Source organism: Tachyglossus aculeatus, chromosome 6 (genome assembly GCF_015852505.1).
Source record: "Tachyglossus aculeatus isolate mTacAcu1 chromosome 6, mTacAcu1.pri, whole genome shotgun sequence".
Classification (NCBI taxonomy): domain Eukaryota; kingdom Metazoa; phylum Chordata; class Mammalia; order Monotremata; family Tachyglossidae; genus Tachyglossus; species Tachyglossus aculeatus.
This window is the reverse complement of record NC_052071.1, coordinates 35970189-35992346: the sequence shown is the minus strand read 5'-3', so window position 1 is coordinate 35992346 and position 22158 is coordinate 35970189. Positions and strand designations below refer to the sequence as shown.

Below are 22158 nucleotides of genomic sequence, written 5' to 3'. Positions count from 1 at the left end.
TGCTCTGCACGCAGTAAGCGCTCAATAAATACGATTGATTGTTGGGTAGGGACTGCCTCCAGATGTTGCCAATTTGGACTTCCCAAGCGCTTAGTCCAGTGCTCTGCACACAGTAAGCGCTCAATAAATACGATTGATTGTTGGGTAGGGACCGTCTCCAGATGTTGCCAATTTGGACTTCCCAAGCGCTTAGTCCAGTGCTCTGCACACAGTAAGCGCTCAATAAATACGATTGATTGTTGGGTAGGGACTGCCTCCAGATGTTGCCAATTTGGACTTCCCAAGCGCTTAGTCCAGTGCTCTGCACGCAGTAAGCGCTCAATAAATACGATTGATTGTTGGGTAGGGACTGCCTCCAGATGTTGCCAATTTGGACTGTCCCAAGCGCTTAGTCCAGTGCTCTGCACACAGTAAGCGCTCAATAAATACGATTGATTGTTGGGTAGGGACTGCCTCCAGATGTTGCCAATTTGGACTTCCCAAGCGCTTAGTCCAGTGCTCTGCACACAGTAACCGCTCAATAAATACGATTGATTGTTGGGTAGGGACTGTCCCTAGATGTTGCCAACTTGGACTTCCCAAGCGCTTAGTCCAGTGCTCTGCACACAGTAAGCGCTCGATAAATACGACTGACGGTGATGATCAAATCCGAACGAATGAATGAAGGGGGAGCGGGAGCCTCGCGCCGCCCACCGAAGGGAAAGGGGGCGTGTCCATGTGGGGCACGCCCCCTCGTGACGTCACTTCCTGTGGAGTTTCCCCAGACGGGGGGGATGAGTCACAGCCCTGCCCGGCTCCCAGACGCCTCCGGGGCATCGCTGCCCCTTGGCCTGCCTTGCTCTTGCTCCTGCCCTTGCCCGGCCTGGCCTGGTCCGGTTCGGTCCGGTCTGGTCCGGTCCTGCCCGCTCCGGTTGGACCCCCCACCCCCCCCTCACCGGCCTCTGCTTCCTCGAGGGGCCCGGGACGGGGGAGGAGCGGGGCCTTGCCCGGTCCTTGCCCGGCGGGCCCGAAGGAGCGGACATGTCTCATGCGGCGGCCGAGCCAGGCCGGGACGGAGCCGAGTCCACCGTATTCGTGCTGCTGGAGGACGGGCGCTCGGACGACGCCGTTCAGCTGCTCAGGTACCCGCCGGGGGCCGACACTGCCGACCCGAGGGGCCTCCGAAATACTTCGGGCCCTGGTTAGGCCCTGCTCACATCCAGGAGGCCTTCCCAGGCTGAGCCCCTTCCTTCCTCTCCCCCTCGTCAATCATCAATCAATCAATCGTATTGATTGAACGCTTACTGTATCCAGAGCACTGGACTAAACGCTTGGGAAGTCCACGTTGGCAACATAGACAGTCCCTACCCAACAGTGGGCTCACAGGCTGTGAGCGCTTAGTCCAGTGCTCCGCGCACAGTAAGCGCTCAATAAATACGATGGATTGATTGATTCTGGCCCGGACGGAGGAGGAGAAGGCCAGACACCCCAGATCCAGGAGGCCTTCCCAGGCTGAGCCCCTTCCTTCCTCTCCCCCTCGTCAATCATCAGTCAATCAATCGTATTGATTGAGCGCTTACTGCGTGCAGAGCACTGGACTAAGCGCTTGGGAAGTCCACGTTGGCAACATAGACAGTCCCTACCCAACAGTGGGCTCACAGGCTGTGAGCGCTTAGTCCAGTGCTCTGCGCACAGTAAGCGCTCAATAAATACGATGGATTGATTGATTCTGGCCCGGACGGAGGAGGAGAAGGCCAGACACGCCAGATCCAGGAGGCCTTCCCAGACTGAGCCCCTTCCTTCCTCTCCCCCCCCCTCGTCAATCAATCGTATTGATTGAGCGCTTACTGCGTGCAGAGCACTGGACTAAGCGCTTGGGAAGTCCAAGTTGGCAACATAGACAGTCCCTACCCAACAGTGGGCTCACAGTCTAAAATCAATCAATCAATCAATCGTATTTATTGAGCGCTTACTGTGTGCAGAGCACTGTACTAAGCGCTTGGGAAGTACAAATTGGCAACACATAGAGACAGTCCCTACCCAACAGTGGGCTCATAGTCTAAAAGGGGGAGAGTCTAAAAGACTGTGTGCGCTTAGTCCAGTGCTCTGCACACAGTAAGCGCTCAATAAATACGATGGATTGATTGATTCTGGCCCGGACGGAGGAGGAGAAGAAGGCCAGACACCCCAGATCCAGGAGGCCTTCCCAGACTGAGCCCCTTCCTTCCTCTCCCCCTTGTCAATCAATCGTATTTAGGGAGCGCTTACTGTGTGCAGAGCACTGGACTAAACGCTTGGGAAGTCCAAGTTGGCAACATAGAGAGACAGGCCCTACCCAACAGTGGGCTCACAGTCTAAAAGACTGTGAGCACTTAGTCCAGTGCTCCGCACACAGTAAGCGCTCAATAAATACAATGGATTGATTGATTCTGGCCCGGACGGAGGAGGAGAAGGCCAGACACCCCAGATCCAGGAGGCCTTCCCAGACTGAGCCCCTTCCTTCCTCTCCCCCTCTTCAATCAATCAATCGTATTTAGTGAGCGCTTACTGCGTGCAGAGCACTGGACTAAGCGCTTGGGAAGTCCAAGTTGGCAACATAGACAGTCCCTACCCAACAGTGGGCTCACAGTCTAAAAAATACCGTGAGCGCTTAGTCCAGTGCTCTGCACACAGTAAGCGCTGAATAAATACGATTGATTAATTGATTCTGGCCCGGACGGAGGAGGAGAAGGCCAGACACCCCAGATCCAGGAGGCCTTCCCAGACTGAGCCCCTTCCTTCCTCTCCCCCTCGTCAATCAATCAATCAATCGTATTTATTGAGCGCTTACTGTGTGCAGAGCACTGGACTAAGCGCTTGGGAAGTCCAAGTTGGCAACATAGAGAGACAGTCCCTACCCAACAGTGGGCTCACAGTCTAACAGTGGGCCCCCATCTTACCTCCTTCCCTTCCCCGCAGCACCTGTATATATGTTTGTACAGATTTATTACTCTATTTTACTTGTACATACCTACTCTATTTTATTTTGTTAGTATGTTTGGTTTTGTTCTCCGTCTCCCCCTTTTAGACTGTGAGCCCACTGTTGGGTAGGGACCGTCTCTATATGTTGCCAACTTGGACTTCCCAAGCGCTTAGTACAGTGCTCTGCACACAGCGCACAATAAATACGATTGATTAATTCCTCTCCCCCTCGTCCCCCTCTCCATCCCCCATCTGACCTCCTTCCCTTCCCCACAGCACCTGTATATATGTTTGTACATATTTATTACTCTATTTATTTTACTTGTACCTATCTATTCTATTTATTTTATTTTGTTAGTATGTTTGGTTTTGTTCTCTGTCTCCCCTTTTAGACTGTGAGCCCACTGTTGGGTAGGGACTGTCTCTATATGTTGCCAACTTGGACTTCCCAAGCGCCTAGTACAGTGCTCTGGACACAGTCATTGCTCAATAAATACGATTGATTGATTGATTGATTCCTCTCCTTCTCGCCCCCCTCTCCATCCCCCATCTTACCTCCTTCCCTTCCCCACAGCACCTGTATAGATGTGTATATGTTTGTACATATTTATTACTCTATTTTACTTGTACATATCTACTCTATTTCTTTTATTTTGTTAGTATGTTTGGTTTTGTTCTCTGTCTCCCCCTTTTAGACTGTGAGCCCACTGTTGGGTAGGGACCGTCTCTAGATGTTGCCAACTTGGACTTCCCAAGCGCTTAGTCCAGTGCTCTGCACACAGTCAGCGCTCAATAAATACTACTGATTGATTGATTCTGGCCCGGACGGAGGAAGAGGAGGCCAGACACCCCAGGGAAAGACCTGGGGCCCGCGGCCCTGAAACCACTGAGGCACGGGATCACCAGCCCTGCCCGGAAAATCGGGGGTGAGCCGGGTGTCACCTCCCAGATTGTGCTTCATTTCCCCAAAAGGGTTGCCAGGTATCTGTTGTTTCCCTCCACCGTGGTGCTCTTTGGTGGACACGGGGGTCGGGACTCTGCTGGTCCCATTCATTCATTCATTCATTCAATCGTAATTATTGAGCGCTTACTGTGTGCAGAGCACTGGACTAACTGCTTGGGAAGGACAAGTTGGCAACATCTAGAGACGGTCCCTACCCAACCGCGGGCTCACAGTCTAGAAGGGGGAGACAGACAACGAAACAAAACATATAAACCAAATAAAATAAATAGGATAAATATGTACAAGTAAAATAAATAAATAAAAATAATAAATATGGACAAACATATATACAGGTGCTGTGGGGAGGGGAAGGCAACCCCTTCCCCCATCCCTCAAACTTCTCAATTCCATTTCCTCTCTTCTAAGCCATTCATTCATTCATTCGATCGTATTTATTGAGCGCTTACTGTGTGCAGAGCACTATACTAAGCGCTTGGAAAATACAGTCCCTGGACTCCCTTCCCCGGGCAGTCCGGCTTCCCACTGGAGGAGAAAGTAATAGATTGTGAGCCCACTGTTGGGTAGGGACCGTCTCTATATGTTGCCAACTTGTACTTCCCAAGCACGTAGTACAGTGCTCTGCACACAGTAAGCGCTCAATAAATACGATTGATTGATTGATTGGAAGGGGCACAACGAGGGCTGGCTTTGACTTGGCATCGGTTGCCCGTTTGCTACCTAGAGCAGTAGGTGGGATGGAAGGCTCACCTTCAGGGTTCAGCCCCTGAATCTTCCTCGGTTTACCCCCACACACAGACACAGGTTTTCTTTGGGGGCAGTGAGGACTGGCAAGCTGAAAGTCCCCAAGCCCAAGCAACTTTCCAGAAGGGCGCCCCGGCCAAGGCGTTGGAGGTGCTGCTTTTTAAGGGCATCCCAAGGGAGTCTCATTTCTCATCTGTGTGTGCCCACCCCTCCAGCCTCCTAATATGCCTCTCCAGATTTCAGGTCAGGAGTAAACATTTAGCTCCGAGCTTCAGATCACTTGAAGCCCATCATCCCTCCCTCCTCGGGAGCTTTAGATCCTCCTCTCAAGTTCTGGCCGCCTTTGTCCCTCGGTTTCCAGGCCTGTTTCTGTCTCCCTGTCTGTCTGATCTCCAGCCAGGCCTCCCTCCTCCCCTCCCTGACCGAGAACTGGGCTGGGTTAATGATTGTGTTGCTTTGTTGTAGAGCTGAGATTGCACCATCGCCCCTTGTCCCCCCCCTCCCCTCGCTCAGGGTGGGGCCACCCACTGCATCCCACGCTCCCCAAATCCCTTCCCATGGAAGGAGGCTGACAGAGCTCTTTGCTCCCGTCCCCGCCGGCCCAGGCCCGAATAGGAGGTACCGACTCCGTGCGCTGGCCTTTCATCCCGATTCTGCCCCAAACTTCCTGGGAGCACGTAGGAGGGAAATGGAGAATCCTTCCTCCCCAAGCTCCCTGCCCCTTGAAAGAGGATTCGAAAACATGGGATGGCTTGGGGCCTCGGCCTGAGTCATTTTCCTGCCACCGTCAGCACATTGCCGTGGGGCCCCCAGTCGTCTGCTGAGCTCAGCACCATCTCTGGCCTGGCTCCTTCCCCACCAGCAGACTTCAAGGGGCCAGGCCCCCGAGGAAGGTCGGCCAGGTTTCCCCGACTCCACATTGTCGTAGGCCCAACCGTAGCGGAGACTCCGGCAGCCCAATCCGTAGAAGTCCTGCCAATAACCAAGTCCCGTGGAGCTGCGGGTGCCACCCCTCCCTCCCTCAGCCTCCCACTCTGGTTCCCTCTGATGAGGCCAAACATGAACTCTACGGTTGGTAAGGGAGATGGACGGAGATGAAGCTTCCTGGCGGTCTGGGGCTTGCTTTGAAACCCTAGAGAAAACACCATATCGTAGACGGTGTGGGAGCAGGAGAGCAAGGCTTCCCACCCCTCCTAACCCCGGGAAGTGGGTTGTTTTTTTTGCAAGAGGAGGAGAAGCTGAGCGATAATGTGTGGGGCTGCCGACCGGGACCCAGGCGGGAAAGCGGGAGAGCCTGTTCTAGAAGACACTGGGGTTTCACAGCCGTGAATGAGTGCAGAAGTTGGGGTGACACCTGGCACATGTCCAGTTTGGTTTTAAGGTGCACTAGAATAATGTGTTTTGCGGGGGCTGATAAATGCTGCTGATCGATTGATGGATAATAGGCAGGGGCGAGATGGTCGGGCCTTAAGGCCCCGTAGAGTGGAGAGAATATCCTTCTGTCCGTTCCCACTTTCCCTTGGCCTCCTGGCCCTGCTTGGGTAACGTTGCCACTTCTGGGCATGGGTTCTTTAAAGATGTGCAGCATCTCTGTTCCGCCTCTCGGTATTGCTGTTCGTGGTAAACTGGGGCTTAGGCCGCCGGTCTCTCCCTGGCCCAAGGTGGGGGTGGCCAAGGCAAGTGTGTCTACCTGCCCGTCCGTCCCGGCCCTTGCCGGGATGCCCCACGTGGCTCCTTCCCTCCCGGCTCTTGCCTGCCCAGCCCCTGGAGTGGGAGTTGGGCAGGGAGGGACCTTGGGTACTTCCTACCCGACTGGAGAGTTAAGGGAACCACTGGAGAGGTGGGGTGGAGCCCCCCGTGCCCCCCACATTTCCTGGTGAGGTGGCCAGGTGTGGGGGAGCTGCAGGGGGAGGCCAGCGCGGCTCAGTGGAAAGAGCCCGGGCTTTGGAGTCAGAGGTCATGGGTTCAAATCCCAGCTCTGCCAACTGTCAGCTGTGTGACCTTGGGCAAGTCACTTAGCTTCTCTGTGCCTCGGTGACCTCATCTGTAAAATAGGGATTAAGACTGTGAGCCCCACACAGGACAATCTGATCACCTTGTATCCTCCCCAGCACTTAGAACAGTGCTTTGCACCTAGTAAGCGCTTAACAAATGCCATCATCATTATTATTATTATTATCAGGACCCGCCCACCACCCCTGTACGGATCCACCCTGGCCCAGTCACTCTGTAAGAACCAGGGAGAGTTGTTCTGCGGGACACGGGGGAGCCGGGGGCGTCCTCAGGCCGAACCCCGGTGCGAAGCGCGAGTAGACGGGCCCATCTCAAGGAAGCGGTGCTCTGGAGTATGGGGAATTAGGGGCTGGACGTCGGTGGGTCATCATCATCATCATCAATCGTATTTATTGAGCGCTTACTATGTGCAGAGCACTGTACTAAGCGCTTGGGAAGTACAAATTGGCAACATATAGAGACAGTCCCTACCCAACAGTGGGCTCACAGTCCGCATGCGAGTTCCTCATGATTGGGGGGGGGGCATAATACCCCATCCTGCATCGTGTGGGAAGAGGGGGAGAGGAGGTCGGGGGTTGGAAGTTGTAACTCCGTTGATTTGGGGGTCCTTCTCTCTCCTCCCAACCCCCGCTTCCCCCCCCCAGCCTGAATTCCCTCCTGCCAGAATCTGGCATCGTCGCGGACATTGAACTAGAAAACATCCTGTCCCTGACCCAGGACAGCTTCTACGAGCTGAAGAGCCAACCCCTAGGCACCAGGTAGGCCCCCTGGCCCTCCTCCAGCCTCCCCTCCTGGCTCTTTCTGGCCATGAATGATGGTTTCAGGTGAGTGGTCTGAACCTCAGCGGCCCTGCTGGGCGGGTGGGCGGGTGGGGGGGGGTGACGAGAGGGTGGCAGGGGGAGACGCGCCTTGCCTCCAGCTCCGAGGCCAACGGTCAATCAATCAATCAATCAATCGTATTTATTGAGCGCTTACTATGTGCAGAGCACTGGACTAAGCGCTTGGGAAGTACAAATTGGCAACACATAGAGACAGTCCCTACCCAACAGTGGGCTCACAGTCTAAAAGGGGGGGAAACGGTCATCTCTGTTACCTCTTATCTGGGGTGGTCGGGGGGGAGAGGGGACTCGGGGGAGGCTCCCTGAATCTCACGGTCTCTGGGGACTTGATTCGGGGAGAAGCAGCGTGGCTCAGTGGAAAAGAGCCCGTGCTTTGGAGTCGGAGGTCATGGGTTCAAATCCCGGCTCCGCCAATTGTCAGTTGTGTGACTTCGGGCAAGTCACTTAACTTCTCCTCATCTGTAAAATGGGGATTAAGACTGTGAGCCCCCCGTGGGGCAACCTGACCACCTTGTAACCTCCCCAGCGCTTAGAACAGTGCTGTAGTAAGCGCTTAATAAATGCCATTATTATTATTATTATTATTCAAGCAGGGGCCCCCTGGGCTTGGGAGCTCAGGACCATAGGGCAGAGGTGGTTTTTTAGGAGGGCCGAGGGCGCGGGTAGCTCCGGCCTCTGGTGACCTCCTCTGCCGATCCCTACTCCCGGTCCCTGCCGTCCCAAGGATTCCCGAGTGTTCTGACGTTCTTCGGGCTCTAACTGGAGAAAACATTTGCGACTGTATTCCGTCGTCCCCTCCGCTTGAGATATTGGAAAGTTTTTAATATCGTGTGCGTGGCTCAATGGAAAGAGCCCGGGCTTTGGAGTCAGAGTTCGTGGGTTCAAATCCCGGCTCCGCCAACTGTCAGCCGTGTGGCTTTGGGCAAGTCACTTCAGTTCTCTGGGCCTCAGTGACCTCATCTGTCAAATGGGGATTAAGGCTGTGAGCCCCCCATGGGACTAAGCGCTTAGTACAGTGCTCTGCACACAGTAAGCGCTCAGTAAATACGATTGATGATGATGGTGGCAACCTGATCACTTTGTAACCTCCCCAGTGCTTTGAACAGTGCTTGGCACATAGTAAGCACTTAATAAATGCCATTATTATTATTATTATTACTATTATTATTACCGTAGTGCTTAATACGGGAAGCAGTGTGGCACAGTGGAAAGAGCCGGGGCTTTGGAGTCAGAGGGCATGGGTTCAAATCCCGGCTCCGCCAATTGTCAGCTGTGACTTTGGGCAAGTCACTTCTCTTCTCTGGGCCTCAGTGACCTCATCTGTCAAATGGGGATTAAGACTACGAGCCCCCCGTGGGACAACCTGATCACTTTGTAACCTCCCCAGTGTTTTGAACAGTGCTTGGCACATAGTAAGCGCTTAATAAATGCCATTATCATTATTATTATTATTATTACTATTATTATTACCCTAGTGCTTAATACGGGAAGCAGCGTGGCACAGTGGAACAAGCCCGGGCTTTGGAGTCAGAGGTCACGGGTTCAAATCCCGGCTCCGCCAACTGTCAGCCATGTGGCTTTGGGCAAGTCACTTCACTTCTCTGGGCCTCAGTGACCTCATCTGTCAAATGGGGATTAAGACTGTGAGCCCCCCGTTGGACAACCTGATCACTTTGTAACCTTCCCAGTGCTTTGAACCGTGCTTGGCACATAGTAAGCGCTTAATAAATGCCATTATTATTATTATTACCCTAGTGCTTAATATGGGAAGCAGCGTGGCACAGTGGAAAGAGCCCGGGCTTTGGAGTCAGAGGTCATGGGTTCAAATCCCGGCTCCGCCAATTGTCAGCTGTGACTTTGGGCAAGTCACTTAACTTCTCTGGGCCTCAGTTCCCTCATCTGTAAAATGGGGATGAGGAGTGTGAGCCCCCCGTGGGACAACCTGATCACCTTGTAACCTCCCCAGTGCTTAGAACAGTGCTACGCACTTAGCGCTTAATAAATGCCATCATCATCATCATTAGTACAGTGCCTGGCACGTAGTGAACACTTAACCGGTACCATAAAAGAAAAGGCTTTGCTTCTGCACTGCATTTTTGCTGCATGCAGCTGCTTTGGGGTGGTAGCGGGGGTTGCGTCTTGGGGACGTAGGCGTGGGCTCCGTGGGGCGGGCGGCGTTCCGGGGAAGGTCCGCAAAGGGGCCTCGGTGGTCGTGCTTCTGTGGCCGGGTTCGTGGGATGCTCCCTGAGGGCCAGTCCCAGCCCACGACCAGGAAGTCCCCAGCTGGGAGGACTACTAATTCGGGAGATTGGCTGTTTTATGACCGCAGCAGTAACGATGCCACCACACTCTGGCCTTTCCTTTACGAGCCCCAAATATTGGGAAACGTGCCAAGAGAAAACTGAGGCTCAGAACAGAGTGGTGATTCACAGAAGTGGGGCTAACCCTCCCAGTAAACGCCACATCCCTGTTAGCTCCCCAGAGAGAGACCCCTTCCATTCTCTCCCCCTCCACCTCCCCTGCTCTCATTCACCTCCCTCCCTCTTGTCGCCTTCCCCCGTCCCTCCTTCCCTCCTCTGGCTCCTCTTTTCATCCTTTCCTGTTACTGTCTCTCCCCTTTTCCCTGCTTTCCTTCCTCCCCAGACAGAGACCCCTTCCATTCTCTCCCCCTCCACCTCCCCTGCTCTCATTCACCTCCCTCCCTCTTGTTGCCTTCCCCCATCCCTCCTTCCCTCCTCTGGCTCCCCTTTTCATCCTTTCCTGTTACTGTCTCTCCCCTTTTCCCTGCTTTCCTTCCTCGTCATCTTCTTGCCCCCCCATCCCTCTTGGCCCTCCCCTCCTCCTCCTCTTCCCTCCTTTCCTCCCCCTTTCCTCCCACAGCCCCCCTTTATTACTCCCCTCTCCCTTCCTCAACCCTCCCCCCCAGCCCCTTGGTCCAAGGCCTCTGATTAGATCAGCTTAGCCTGGAAACCGAAGGGTTGGTTGGGCTCCACTCCCATTCACCAGCTTAGAGGCTAGTTGGAGTGGATTCTCCCCGAGGGGGACGCAGGCCGGGAACGGAGGACAGCGGTTGAGGATGGAGGGGGGCGGGCGGGGGGCACGGGCCAGAATGAGGGTTGGATCTAGTGCGCTACCCTGCCCCTTCTCCATCCCAAGGAGAGCTGGGCCTCGGGGCCTGTCCAGGCTGGACTCCCGGCCGGCCGGCCTCCTGTCCGGGCCTCCCTCCAGTCCGGGGTGGCTGGTCACCGGCCCCTCCCTATCCTGTTGTCGCCGCCGCCGCTGCCCAGGAATGTGCTTACTCATGGCCGGGCCCCCCCCCTCCACCCCCCCAACCCCGCCGCCGCCGCTGCCCGGCCGGACCGGGGGGGCGGGGGGCGGCCGCTCTATTGGGAAATCGCCCTGCCCCCAGTTCAGGGATGAAGCTGAAGGCCTTGGATCAGAGGGACTCCTGCCCACCCCCGATCTGAGGAGCGGGGGGTCCCCGCTTTCACCCCCCTCAAACTTCTCTCCGTCTCTCTCTCCCTCTCACACACACACCCGCCGGCCCCTCCCCTTCCCCAGTTTGTTTTGGTTGCAGTTTTGATTTCGTAATCAGCAAGGAAACCTGCTCTGGATTGGGACCGGGGCTCGGGGAGCCAGGCCCAGGGCGCCCACGCCAGGACCCCTTCCCTGGCCCCTTCTAGCCCCGTCTCCCCCGTGGACCGGTCCAGGCCCCATCCCACCTCCCCCCCCGCCCCCGGGGCCGCGGCGTCCGGGGGGCCCCCGGTGACCCGGCGGTCCTTGTGCCCACAGCCTCCCCGCCCTGCAGAGCCCCCCGGGCCCGCCGGCAGCGGCCCCCGGCGCCCCCGGCCTGCCCGTCGGGGCCTCCACCATGTCGTCGCGCGTCCTGTTGCGCCAACAGCTGATGCGGGCCCAGACGCAGGAGCAGGAGCGGCGGGAGCAGCAGCAGCAGGCGGCGTCGGCCCAGTTTCTGGCGGAGCGGGCCGCCCCTCCCGTCCCCGCCACCCCCGCCATCAGCGTCAACAGCGCCATGGGCCGGCCCGCACCCGCCCAGGTGCCCATGGAGGTTCTGAAGGTGAGGAGCCCGAGGTCCCGCGGAGGAGGGCGCGGAGGCGGTGGGCTCCACTCCCTCCGCGGGGCCGGGAGGGAAACTCCGGGTCGCCGACGGTCCGCCCTTCCTCTCCCAGGTCCAGACGCACCTGGAGAACCCCACCAAGTACCACATTCAGCAGGCCCAGCGGCAGCAGGTGAAACAGTACCTGTCCACCGCACTGGGCCCCAAGCTGGCTTCCCAGGCCTTGGCGCCGCCCGTGCCTCCGCCCGCCCCCAGCCCGCAACCCGAGGGCCCGGTCCTGCCCCCGCCCAGCGGCAGTGCCCCCAACAGCCCCATGGCCATGCTCAACATCAGCTCCAACTCAGAGAAGGAGGTGAGAGAGAGAACGGGGCCCGTCCCCCCGTACCCACCCCACTCCCCCATCCTCCCTGGATCTAGTCGGGCCTCGCCTTCCCTGGCCCTCGGGGGCCTACGCCCCATTGAGGCATCTCTCAGTGGCCCCTTCTACCAGGCTCCTAGTGGCTGGGGTGGGGCAGGAGGGAAAAGGAGAAGTCTGGCAGATCTCTAACCAAAGGGGGTGAAGGGGACCCCTTAGAGAAGCAGCGTCCATCAATCAATCAATCGTATTTATTGAGCGCTTACTGTGTGCAGAGCACTGGACTAAGCGCTTGGGAAGTCCAAGTTGGCAACACATAGAGACGGTCCCTACCCAACAGTGGGCTCACAGTCTAGAAGTCTAGCCCAGTGGAAGAGAGCATGGGCTTTGGAGTCAGCGGTCAGGCTCCGCCAATTGTCAGCTGTGTGACTCGGGCCAAGTCACCTTACTTCTCTGTGCCTCTGTCGCCTCATCTGTAAAGTGGGGATTAAAGACTGTGAGCCCCACGTGGGACAACCTGACCACCTTGTTAGCTCCCCAGCGCTTCGAACGGTGCTTTGCACATAGTAAGTGCTTAATAAATGCCCTCATTATTATTATTATCATTTATTATTATTCTCCCCCTTCCAAAGAGCGATCAGCCTCCCCTCCTTCCCAGCCAACCCAGTTGTGCCCGGCCCGTTCTTCCGGAGAAGCAGCGTGGCACAGTGGAAAGAGCCCGGGCTTTGGAGTCAGAGTTCATGGGTTCAAATCCCGGCTCCGCCAATTGCCAGCTGTGTGACTTTGGGCAAGTCACTTCTCTGGGCCTCAGTTCCCTCATCTGTAAAATGGGGGTTAAGACTGTGAGCCCCACGTGGGACAACCTGATCAAGTTGTAACCTCCCCAGCACTTAGAACAGTGCTTTGCACATAGTAAGGGCTTAATAAATGCCATCATTATTATCATTATTATTATTATTATTATTATTCCATGGCCTGCACCTCTTCCCCACCGAGGCCTTAGAGAAGCAGTGGCCAACCCCTTGTCCATTCCCTTACCAGATCGATGATGTCATCGATGAAATCATCAGCCTAGAGTCAAGTTACAATGACGAGATGCTCAACTACCTGCCCGGAGGAGGGGCCGGGCTGCAGCTGCCCAGCACGGTGAGGGGGAATGAGGGGGATGGAGTGGGCCGGAGAATCTGGGCAGTGCTCTTTAAATTGCGACGGGGGGCTCCTGGAAGGGCCCCCACCCAGCTGGGGCAGGGTACCAGGAGGCCACAGAGCGAGCTTGGGATCGGCCTGGCCCATCCAGAGATATCAATCAATCAATCAATCAATCAGTCGTATTTATTGAGCACTTACTGTGTGCAGAGCACTGGACTAAGCGCTTGGGAAGTACAAGTCGGCAACATATAGAGACGGTCCCTACCCAACCGCAGGCTCACAGTCTAGAAGGGGGAGACAGACAACAAAACCAAACATATAAACCAAATAAAATAAATAGAATAAATATGTACAAATAAAATAAATAGAGTAATAAATATGTACAAACATATATACAGGGGCTGTGGGGAGGGGAAGGCAACCCCTTCCCCCATCCCTCAAACTTCTCAATTCCATTTCCTCTCTTCTAAGCCATTCATTCGATTGTATTTATTGAGCACTTACTATGTGCAGAGCACTGTACTAAGCACTTTTATTGAGCGCTTACTGTGCGCAGAGCACTGGACTGAGCGCTTGGGAAGTCCAAGTCGGCAACATAGAGAGACAGCCCCTACCCAACAGCGGGCTCACAGTCTAAAAGGGGGAGATGGAGAACAAAACCAAACATACTAACAAAATAAAATAAATAGAATAGATATGTACAAGTAAAATAAATAGAGTAATAAATATGTACAAACATATATAGGTATATACAGGTGCTGTGGGGAAGGGAAGGAGGTAAGATGGGGGGATGGAGAGGGGGACGAGGGGGAGAGGAAGGAAGGGGCTCAGTCTGGGAAGGCCTCCTGGAGGAGGTGAGCTCTCAGTCTGAGCACTTTTATTGAGCGCTCACTGTGTGCAGAGCACTGGACTAAGCGCTTGGGAAGTCCAAGTTGGCAACATAGAGAGACAGCCCCTATCCAACAGTGGGCTCACAGTCTAAAAGGGGGAGACGGAGAACAAAACCAAACATACCAACAAAATAAAATAAATAGAATAGATATGTACAAGTAAAATAAATAGAGTAATAAATATGTACAAACATCATATATCCAGGTGCTGTGGGGAAGGGAAGGAGGTAAGATGGGGGGGATGGAGAGGGGGACGAGGGGGAGAGGAAGGAAGGGGCTCAGTCTGGGAAGGCCTCCTGGAGGAGGTGAGCGCTCAGTAGGGCCTTGAAGGGAGGCCCTTCAAATAAAGCTAGGTTGGAATCTCCCGAGCCCTTGGGCTGCCTCGCGGTGTCTCCCGAGGCCGGCCCGGGCCTGGGTCCCAGAGGGACTTCAGCTAGGGCACAGGGTGGAACGGTCTCTCCCCCCAGACTCCCTTCTATCTCTCTCTGCCTCCTCCCCCCCCAGCTGCCGGTGTCCGGGAACCTCCTGGACGTCTACAACGGGCAAGGCGTGACGACCCCGGCCATCACTGTGAGCAATTCCTGCCCGGCTGACCTGCCCAACATCAAGAGAGAGATCTCAGGTGTGGGTCCGCCCCTCCTCCCGTGGGGAGACCCCCGTGGAAACCCCGGGCCGGGGAGAGTCGGAAGGGGTGACTCTGGACCCGTCTCTCTGTCCCAGCTCAGGGCCTCAGTTTCCTCATCTAGCCTGAGGCGGCGGGCCAGCAAGCCCTGGGGGTGGGTGGGCAGCGAGGATCTCTCTTCTTCACCTAATAATAATGTTGGTATTCGTTAAGCGCTTACTATGTAAGCCTCCCCTCCTTCCCAGCCAACCCAGTTGTGCCCGGCCCGTTCTTCCGGAGAAGCAGCGTGGCTCACTGGAAAGAGCCCGGGCTTTGGAGTCAGAGTTCATGGGTTCAAATCCCGGCTCCGCCAATTGCCAGCTGTGTGACTTTGGGACACTGTTCTAAGCACTGGGGGGATACAAGGTAATCAAGGTTGTCCCACGTGGGGCTCACAATCAATCAATCCATTGTATTTATTGAGCGCTTACTGTGTGCAGAGCACTGTAGTGAGCGCTTGGGAAGTACAAGTTGGCAACATATAGAAACGGTCCCTACCCAACAGTGGGCTCACAGTCTAGAAGGGGGGCCTCAGTCTTCATCCCCATTTTACAGATGAGGGAACTGAGGCCCAGAGAAGTGAAGTGACTTGCCCAGAGTCACCCAGCTGACAAGTGGCAGAGCCGGGATTAGAACCCACGACCTCTGACTCCCAAGCCCGGGCTCTTTCCACTGAGCCGTGTTGCTTCTCCAAGCTGTAGTATTTATTGAGCACCTACTGTGGGCAGAGCACTATACTAAGCACTTGGGGGAAGTACAGTGAGTTAGTGGATGTGATCTTTGTCCTTAAGGAGTTTCAGTCCAACAGGGGAGCTGGATGTGAAAAGAAAGGACAGGAGGTAAGAACAGAATAAAGATATGTAGTAATAATAATAATGATGGCATTTATTAAGCGCTTACTATGTGCAAAGCTCTGTTCTAAGCGCTGGGGAGTTTACAAGGTGATCAGGTTGTCCCATGTGGGGCTCACAGTCTTAATCCCCATTTTACAGACGAGGGAACTGAGGCACAGAGAAGTGAAGTGACTTGCCCAAAGTCACCCAGCTGACAAGTGGCAGAGCCGGGATTAGAACCCACAACCTCTGACTCCCAAGCCCGGGCTCTTTCCACTGAGCCGTGTTGCTTCTCCAAGCTGTAGTATTTATTGAGCACCTACTGTGGGCAGAGCACTATACTAAGCACTTGGGGGAAGTACAGCAGAGTTAGTGGATGTGATTTTTGTCCTTAAGGAGCTTTCAGTCCAACAGGGGAGCTGGATGTGAAAAGAAATGACAGGAGGTAAGAACAGAATAAAGATATGTAGTAATAATAATAATGATGGTATTTATTAAGCACTTACTATGTGCCAAGCACTGTTCTAAGCTCTGGGGAGTTTACAAGGTGATCAGGTTGTCCCATGTGGGGCTCACAGTCTTCATCCCCATTTTACAGATGAGGGAACTGCGGCCCAGAGAAGTGAAGTGACTTGCCCAAAGTCACCCAGCTGACAAGTGGCAGAGCCGGGATTAGAACCCACAACCTCTGACTCCCAAGCCCGGGCTCTTTCCACTGAGCCATGTTGCTTCCCCAAGCTGTAGTATTTATTGAGCACCTACTGTGGGCAGAGCACTATACTAAGCACTTGGGGGAAGTACCGCAGAGTTAGTGGATGTGATTTTTGTCCTTAAGGAGCTTTCAGTCCATCAGGGGAGCTGGATGTGAAAAGAAATGACAGGAGGTAAGAACAGAATAAAGATATGTAGTAATAATAATAGTAATAATGATGGCATTTATTAAGCGCTTACTATGCGCAAAGCTCTGTTCTAAGTGCTGGGGAGTTTACAAGGTGATCAGGTTGTCCCACAGGGGGCTTCCAGTCTTAATCCCCATTTTACAGATGAGGTAACTGCGGCCCAGAGAAGTGAAGTGACTTGCCCAAAGTCACCCAGCTGACAAGTGGCAGGGCTGGGATTTGAACCCATGACCTCTGACTCCGAAGCCTGTGCTGTTCCCACCAAGCCACGCTGCTTCCCGTAATAATGGCATTTATTAAGCGCTTACTATGTGCAAAGCACTGTTCTAAGCGCTGGGATGGATATAAGGTGATCAGGTTGTCCCACGTGGGGCTCACAGTCTTAAATCCCCATTTTACAGATGAGGGAACTGAGGCCCAGAGAAGTGAAGTGACTTGCCCAAAGTCACACAGCTGACAATTGGCCTGACGGAGGCCTTCCCGGACTGAACCCCCTCCTTCCTCTCCCCCTCCCCATCCCCCCTGCCTTACCTCCTTCCCCTCCCCACAACACCTGTATATATGTATATATATTTGGACGGATTTATTACTCTTTTTATTTATTTATTTTATTTGTACATATTTATTCTATTTCTTTTATTTTGTTAATATGTTTTGTTTTGTTCTCTGTCTCCCCCTTCTAGACTGTGAGCCCACTGTTGGGTAGGGACTGTCTTTAGATGTTGCCAACTTGGACTTCCCAAGCGCTTAGTACAGTGCTCGGCACACAGTAAGCGCTCAATAAATACGATTGAATGAACGAATTGGCGGAGCCGGGATTCAAACCCATGACCTCTGGCTCCCAAGCCCGGGCTCTTTCCACTGAGCCACGCTGCTTCTCTGTACACAAGTACTCTCAGGGTTTGTTGGCAGGGTGGGGGTGAGTACCCCAAGTGCTTAGGTGCCATGCAACTTGTGAAGCGGTAATAATAATAATAACAGCATTTATTAAGCGCTTACTATGTGCCAAGCACTGTTCTAAGCACTGGGGAGGATACAAGGTGATCAGGTTGTCCCACGGGGGGCTCACAGTCTTCATCCCCATTTTACAGATGAGGGGATAAAGGTCGGAAGATGAGGAATTCACTGGGGAAGGCCTCCAGGCGTTGTGATTCCAGAAGGACTTTGAAGAAGGAGAAATAGCAGTTCGACAGATGGAGCAGGGGAAGGGAGTTCCAGGCTGGAAGGAGTGCGTGGGCAAGGGCTCATTCATTCATTCATTCAGTCCTATTTATTGAGCGCTTACTGTGTGCAGAGCACTGGACTAAGCACTTGGGAAGTCCAAGTTGGCAACATCTAGAGACGGTCCCTACCCAACAGCGGGCTCACAGTCTAGAAGGGAGAGACGGACAACAAAACAAAACATGTGGACAGGTGTCAAGTCATCAGAATAAACAGAAGTAAAGCTAGGTTCATTCATTCAATCGTATTTATTGAGCGCTTACTGTGTGCAGAGCACTGTACTAAGCGCTTGGGAAGTCCAAGTTGGTGACATATAGACACGGTCCCTACCCAACAATGGGCTCACAGTCTAGAAGGGGGAGACGGACAACAAAACAAAACATGTGGACAGGTGTCAAGTCATCAGAATAATTAGAAGTAAAGCTAGATTCATTCATTCAGTCATATTTATTGAGTGCTTACTGTGTGCAGAGCACTGTACTAAGCGCTTGGGAAGTCCAAGTTGGCAACATATAGAGACGGTCCCTACCCAACAACGGGCTCACAGTCTAGAACGGGGAGACAGAGAACAAAACAAAACATGTGGACAGGGGTCAAGTCATCAGAATAAATAGAAATAAAGCTAGATGCACATCATGAAAAAAATGAATAGAACAGTCAATATGTACAAGTAAAACAGAGTAATAAATCTGTACAAACATATATACAGGTACAGTGGGGAGGGGAAGGAGGTAGTGTGGGGGGGTTGGGGCGGGGGCAGTCTTTTAGACTGTGAGCCCACTGTTGGGTAGGGACAGTCTCTATATGTTGCCAACTTGTACTTTCCAAGCGCTTAGTCCAGTGCTCTGCACACAGTCAGCACTCAATAAATACGATTGATTGATCATTAACAAAATAAATAGAACAGTCAATATGTACAAGTAGAATAGAGTAATAAATCTGTATGAACATATATACAGGTGCAGTGGGGAGGGGAAGGAGGTAGGGTGGCAGTCTTTTAGACTGTGAGCCCACTGTTGGGTAGGGACTGTCTCTAGATGTTGCCAACCTGTACTTCCCAAGCGCTCAGTACAGTGCTCTGCACACAGTCAGCGCTCAATAAATACGATTGATTGATTGATCATTAACAAAATAAATAGAACAGTCAATATGTACAAGTAGAGTAATAAATCTGTACAAACATATATACAGGTGCAGTGGGGAGGGGAAGGAGGTAGGGTGGCAGTCTTTTAGACTGTGAGCCCACTGTTGGGTAGGGACCGTCTCTATATGTTGCCAACTTGTACTTCCCAAGCGCTTAGTACAGTGCTCTGCACACAGTCAGCGCTCAATAAATACGATTGATTGATTGAGAGGAGAAAGGGGGCTCAGTCTGGGTCGGCGAAGAGAGCGAGGCCCAGGGAGTGGGCGCGTGGCTGGGCGGGTGAGTGGAACCAAGTGGGCGAGCTGGGGGGGAGTGGGAGAAGAGAGTGGAGAAGTGGAGAGAGCCCCTCCGTGCCCCCTCCCAGCAAGCCGGGCCACACCGGCGGCTCCCGCCCATCCCTGGCCCCGCTGACTCTTGAATTCTCCCCGCTCTGCCCTGGTCCCACAGAGAATGAGGCGAAGGCCCTCCTGAAGGAGCGGCAGAAGAAGGACAATCACAACCTGAGTACGTGGGGCCGTTGTTCGGGGAGTGGGGAAGGGTCTCCGGGCCGCGGGCCTCCCCCTCCTCAACACCCTCCCCGTCTCCCCTTGCAGTCGAGCGGCGGCGGCGTTTCAACATCAACGACCGCATCAAAGAGCTGGGCACCCTGATCCCCAAGTCCAATGACCCGTGAGCGGGGTGGGGAGTGTGTTGTGGGGGGGAAAGGGGGCGCGGATTGGGAAGAGCCGCCGGCCCAGACCCCCCCCACCCACCCCCTGGCCCATTCCCCCCCGCCCAGGGAGATGCGCTGGAACAAAGGCACCATCCTGAAGGCCTCCGTGGATTACATCCGCAAGCTGCAGAAGGAGCAGCAGCGTTCCAAGGACATGGAAAGCCGGCAGCGCAGCCTGGAGCAGGCCAACCGCAGCCTGCAGCTCCGCGTCCAGGTCAGCCCCCGCCCGGGCCGGGCCCGGGAGCCCGAAGGACCTGGGTTCTAATCCCGGCTCCGCCAACCTGTCTGCCGGGGGGCCTGGGCCGAGTCACCTCACTTCTCTGGGCCTCGGTGACCTCATCTGGAAAATGGGGGTGAAGACCGGGAGCCCCGTGGGGGACGGGGACTGTGTCCAACCCAGGTTGGCCGTATCCACGTAGAGAAGCAGCGTGGCTCAGTGGAAAGAGCCCGGGCTTGGGAGTCAGAGGTCATGGGTTCTAATCCCGGCTCCGCCACACGTCTGCTGTGTGACCTTGGGCGAGTCGCTTCACTTCCCTGAGCCTCAGTTCCCTCATCTGAAAACTAGGGATTTAAGACTGTGAGCCCCACATGGGACAACCTGATCACTTTGTATCCCCCCAGCGCTTAGAACAGTGCTTTGCACATAGTAAGCACTTAACAAATGCCATTATTACTACCATCCACTTCAGCACTTACTACAGTGCCTGGCACATAGTAAGCGCTTAACGAATAGCACAATTATTATTATGATGACAGCGTGGCTCAGTGGAAAGAGCCCGGGCTTGGGAGTCAGAGGTCATGGGTTTGAATCCCGGCTCCGCCAATTGTCAGCTGGGTGACTTTGGGCCAGTCACTTCACTTCTCTGGGCCTCAGTTCCCTCATCTGGAAAATGGGGATGAAGACTGTGAGCCCCTCGTGGGACAACCTGATCACCTTGTAGCCTCCCCAGCGCTTAGAACAGTGCCTTGCATATAGTAAGCGCTTAACAAATGCCATTATTAGTATTATTACTACTACTAAGGGTAGTAAATAATAAAGCCCGGGGAGGGGGGCTTTGTTATTATTACGATTATTAGTAGCAATCATAATAACCCCTCACACCCCCCAACCCCGGGCCGTTGCTTTGCCTCTCAGCTCAAGGCGAGGGCCCTTTCTCGTTCTTCTGTGGAATAACTGATGTTCCCTCTCCCTGTCCCCCTCCCCACCTCCTTCCTTCAAAGGAGCTGGAGCTGCAGGCCCAGATCCACGGGCTCCTCCCCGCCCCGCTGCCCCCCGACACGCCGAAGCCCGGGCGCCCGGAAGAGGGGGGCTCCTTCCTGGCCGCCCGGCCGCCCCCTCACCCTCCCACCGACTCCATCCTGGACCTCAACTTCTCCAGCGATTCCCTGGGGGAGTTAGGGGACCCGTTCCAGCTGGGGCTGGGGCCCGACACGGCCATCGAGGACATTCTGATGGAGGAGGGCGGCCCCGCCGGCTTGTCCCCCCTCGGGGCCGCCGACCCCCTGCTCTCCTCCGTCTCCCCCGGCGCTTCCAAAGGCAGCAGCCGCCGCAGCAGCTTCAGCATGGAAGAGGACTCGTGATGAACCCTGCTCTGCCCTTACAGACTCAGGCTGTCAGCCCCCTGAGGCTCACACTTCCACCTCTGGGCTCCCTTCTCAGCTCCGTCCCCGCCTCAGAAGGGCCCGTGTGCTCTCTGCAGCCCACCCCAAGCCGGAGGGACTCCCCGGACCCGGGCATCTCCGCCTGCCCCCCAACCGTGCCACTACACTTTCCCTTCATCTCCTGTTCCCTCACTCTCTCTCTTCCGAGGCCCTTCCCTGGAAGGGAGCACTGGGGTGCCGGAGGTGACGGGACGGAGGGGGATGAGGACGAGAGCCAGTCGAGGCCTTCTGCCCGGGGAGGGCTCCAGTTCCTCCTCCGTCGCCCGAGGGAGGGAGACCCTCTGGCCCCAGGGCCCTCAAGGAGGGTCCCGAACCCTCTCGGTGTTGCTGAGTAGGAGAAATGGAAAACCGAGGCTGCCCGGCTTCCCGGCGTCTTCCTTTAAGGGGGCTGCTCTGGGGGCAAGAAGGCAGAGTGAGGAAGCATCCCAGGGGAGGGAATGGAGTTTAGGCAGGAGGGCTCCCCTGGGCTTCCCCGCTCCCACTGGACAGAGGTGGGGGGGAGTGGGGGGAATAATCTCCCATCACTTCCCCTTCCCTCCCCGCAGGACAAAGGGAGCCATCCACGGCTCCAGTCTCCTCGCCCCGGGCTGGCGGACTTCACCCCGGAGGTGGCCTGAAAGCGGGGTGGGCAGGGCAGGCCGTCGTGTGCCCTGGGGGCTGGATGCCATGTTGCCCTCCAGCTCCGATTCGCTGACATTTTTTTTTAAAGGACGTTGGGAGGGGGCACTCTTTACATTTTTTTTTTTAATTGAAACTGAGACCCCGGCCCAACATCACGGCCTCTGCCTAAAGCTGAGAAATAAATCATACCGGCCCCCTGGCCCTGCATCTCGCTGCGTCTTCTGTTGTCAGTAGAGAAGGAGAAGGGAGAGGGGACCCCCTCCCAGGGCACTAGGAGAAAATGGCCGGACTCCTTTTGCCCTCAGTTTCACAATCATCCTCGGTGGTATTTGTTGAAACCCCAGCTCCATCGCGGGCGAATTGCGTGAGAAGACACAGATCCTACCTCGAGGCGCTTACCCGAGGGACGAGGCGTGAAATCGGACCAAAGCGCAAAGAA

The 22158-nt window shown here is 54.9% G+C and overlaps 1 protein-coding gene across 2 annotated transcripts; it reads left to right on the top strand.

Annotated features, from left to right (window-relative positions):
- Positions 1–757: 757 nt before the first annotated feature.
- TFE3 (transcription factor binding to IGHM enhancer 3) lies at positions 758–21918 on the top strand. Of its 2 annotated transcripts, XM_038748018.1 has the most exons (10): positions 758–1121; positions 7303–7416; positions 11290–11572; positions 11685–11924; positions 12969–13073; positions 14471–14588; positions 19172–19228; positions 19318–19393; positions 19503–19650; positions 20658–21918. In XM_038748018.1, exons 1-10 carry the CDS (start codon positions 1021–1023, stop codon positions 21015–21017), a joined length of 1602 nt encoding a protein of 533 aa, XP_038603946.1. In that variant the 5' UTR covers positions 758–1020; the 3' UTR covers positions 21018–21918. The 2 variants fall into 2 exon arrangements, with proteins under 2 accessions (XP_038603946.1, XP_038603947.1); XM_038748019.1 differs by lacking the exon at positions 758–1121 and having other exon boundaries at positions 7389–7482.
- The last annotated feature ends 240 nt before the right edge of the window (positions 21919–22158 follow it).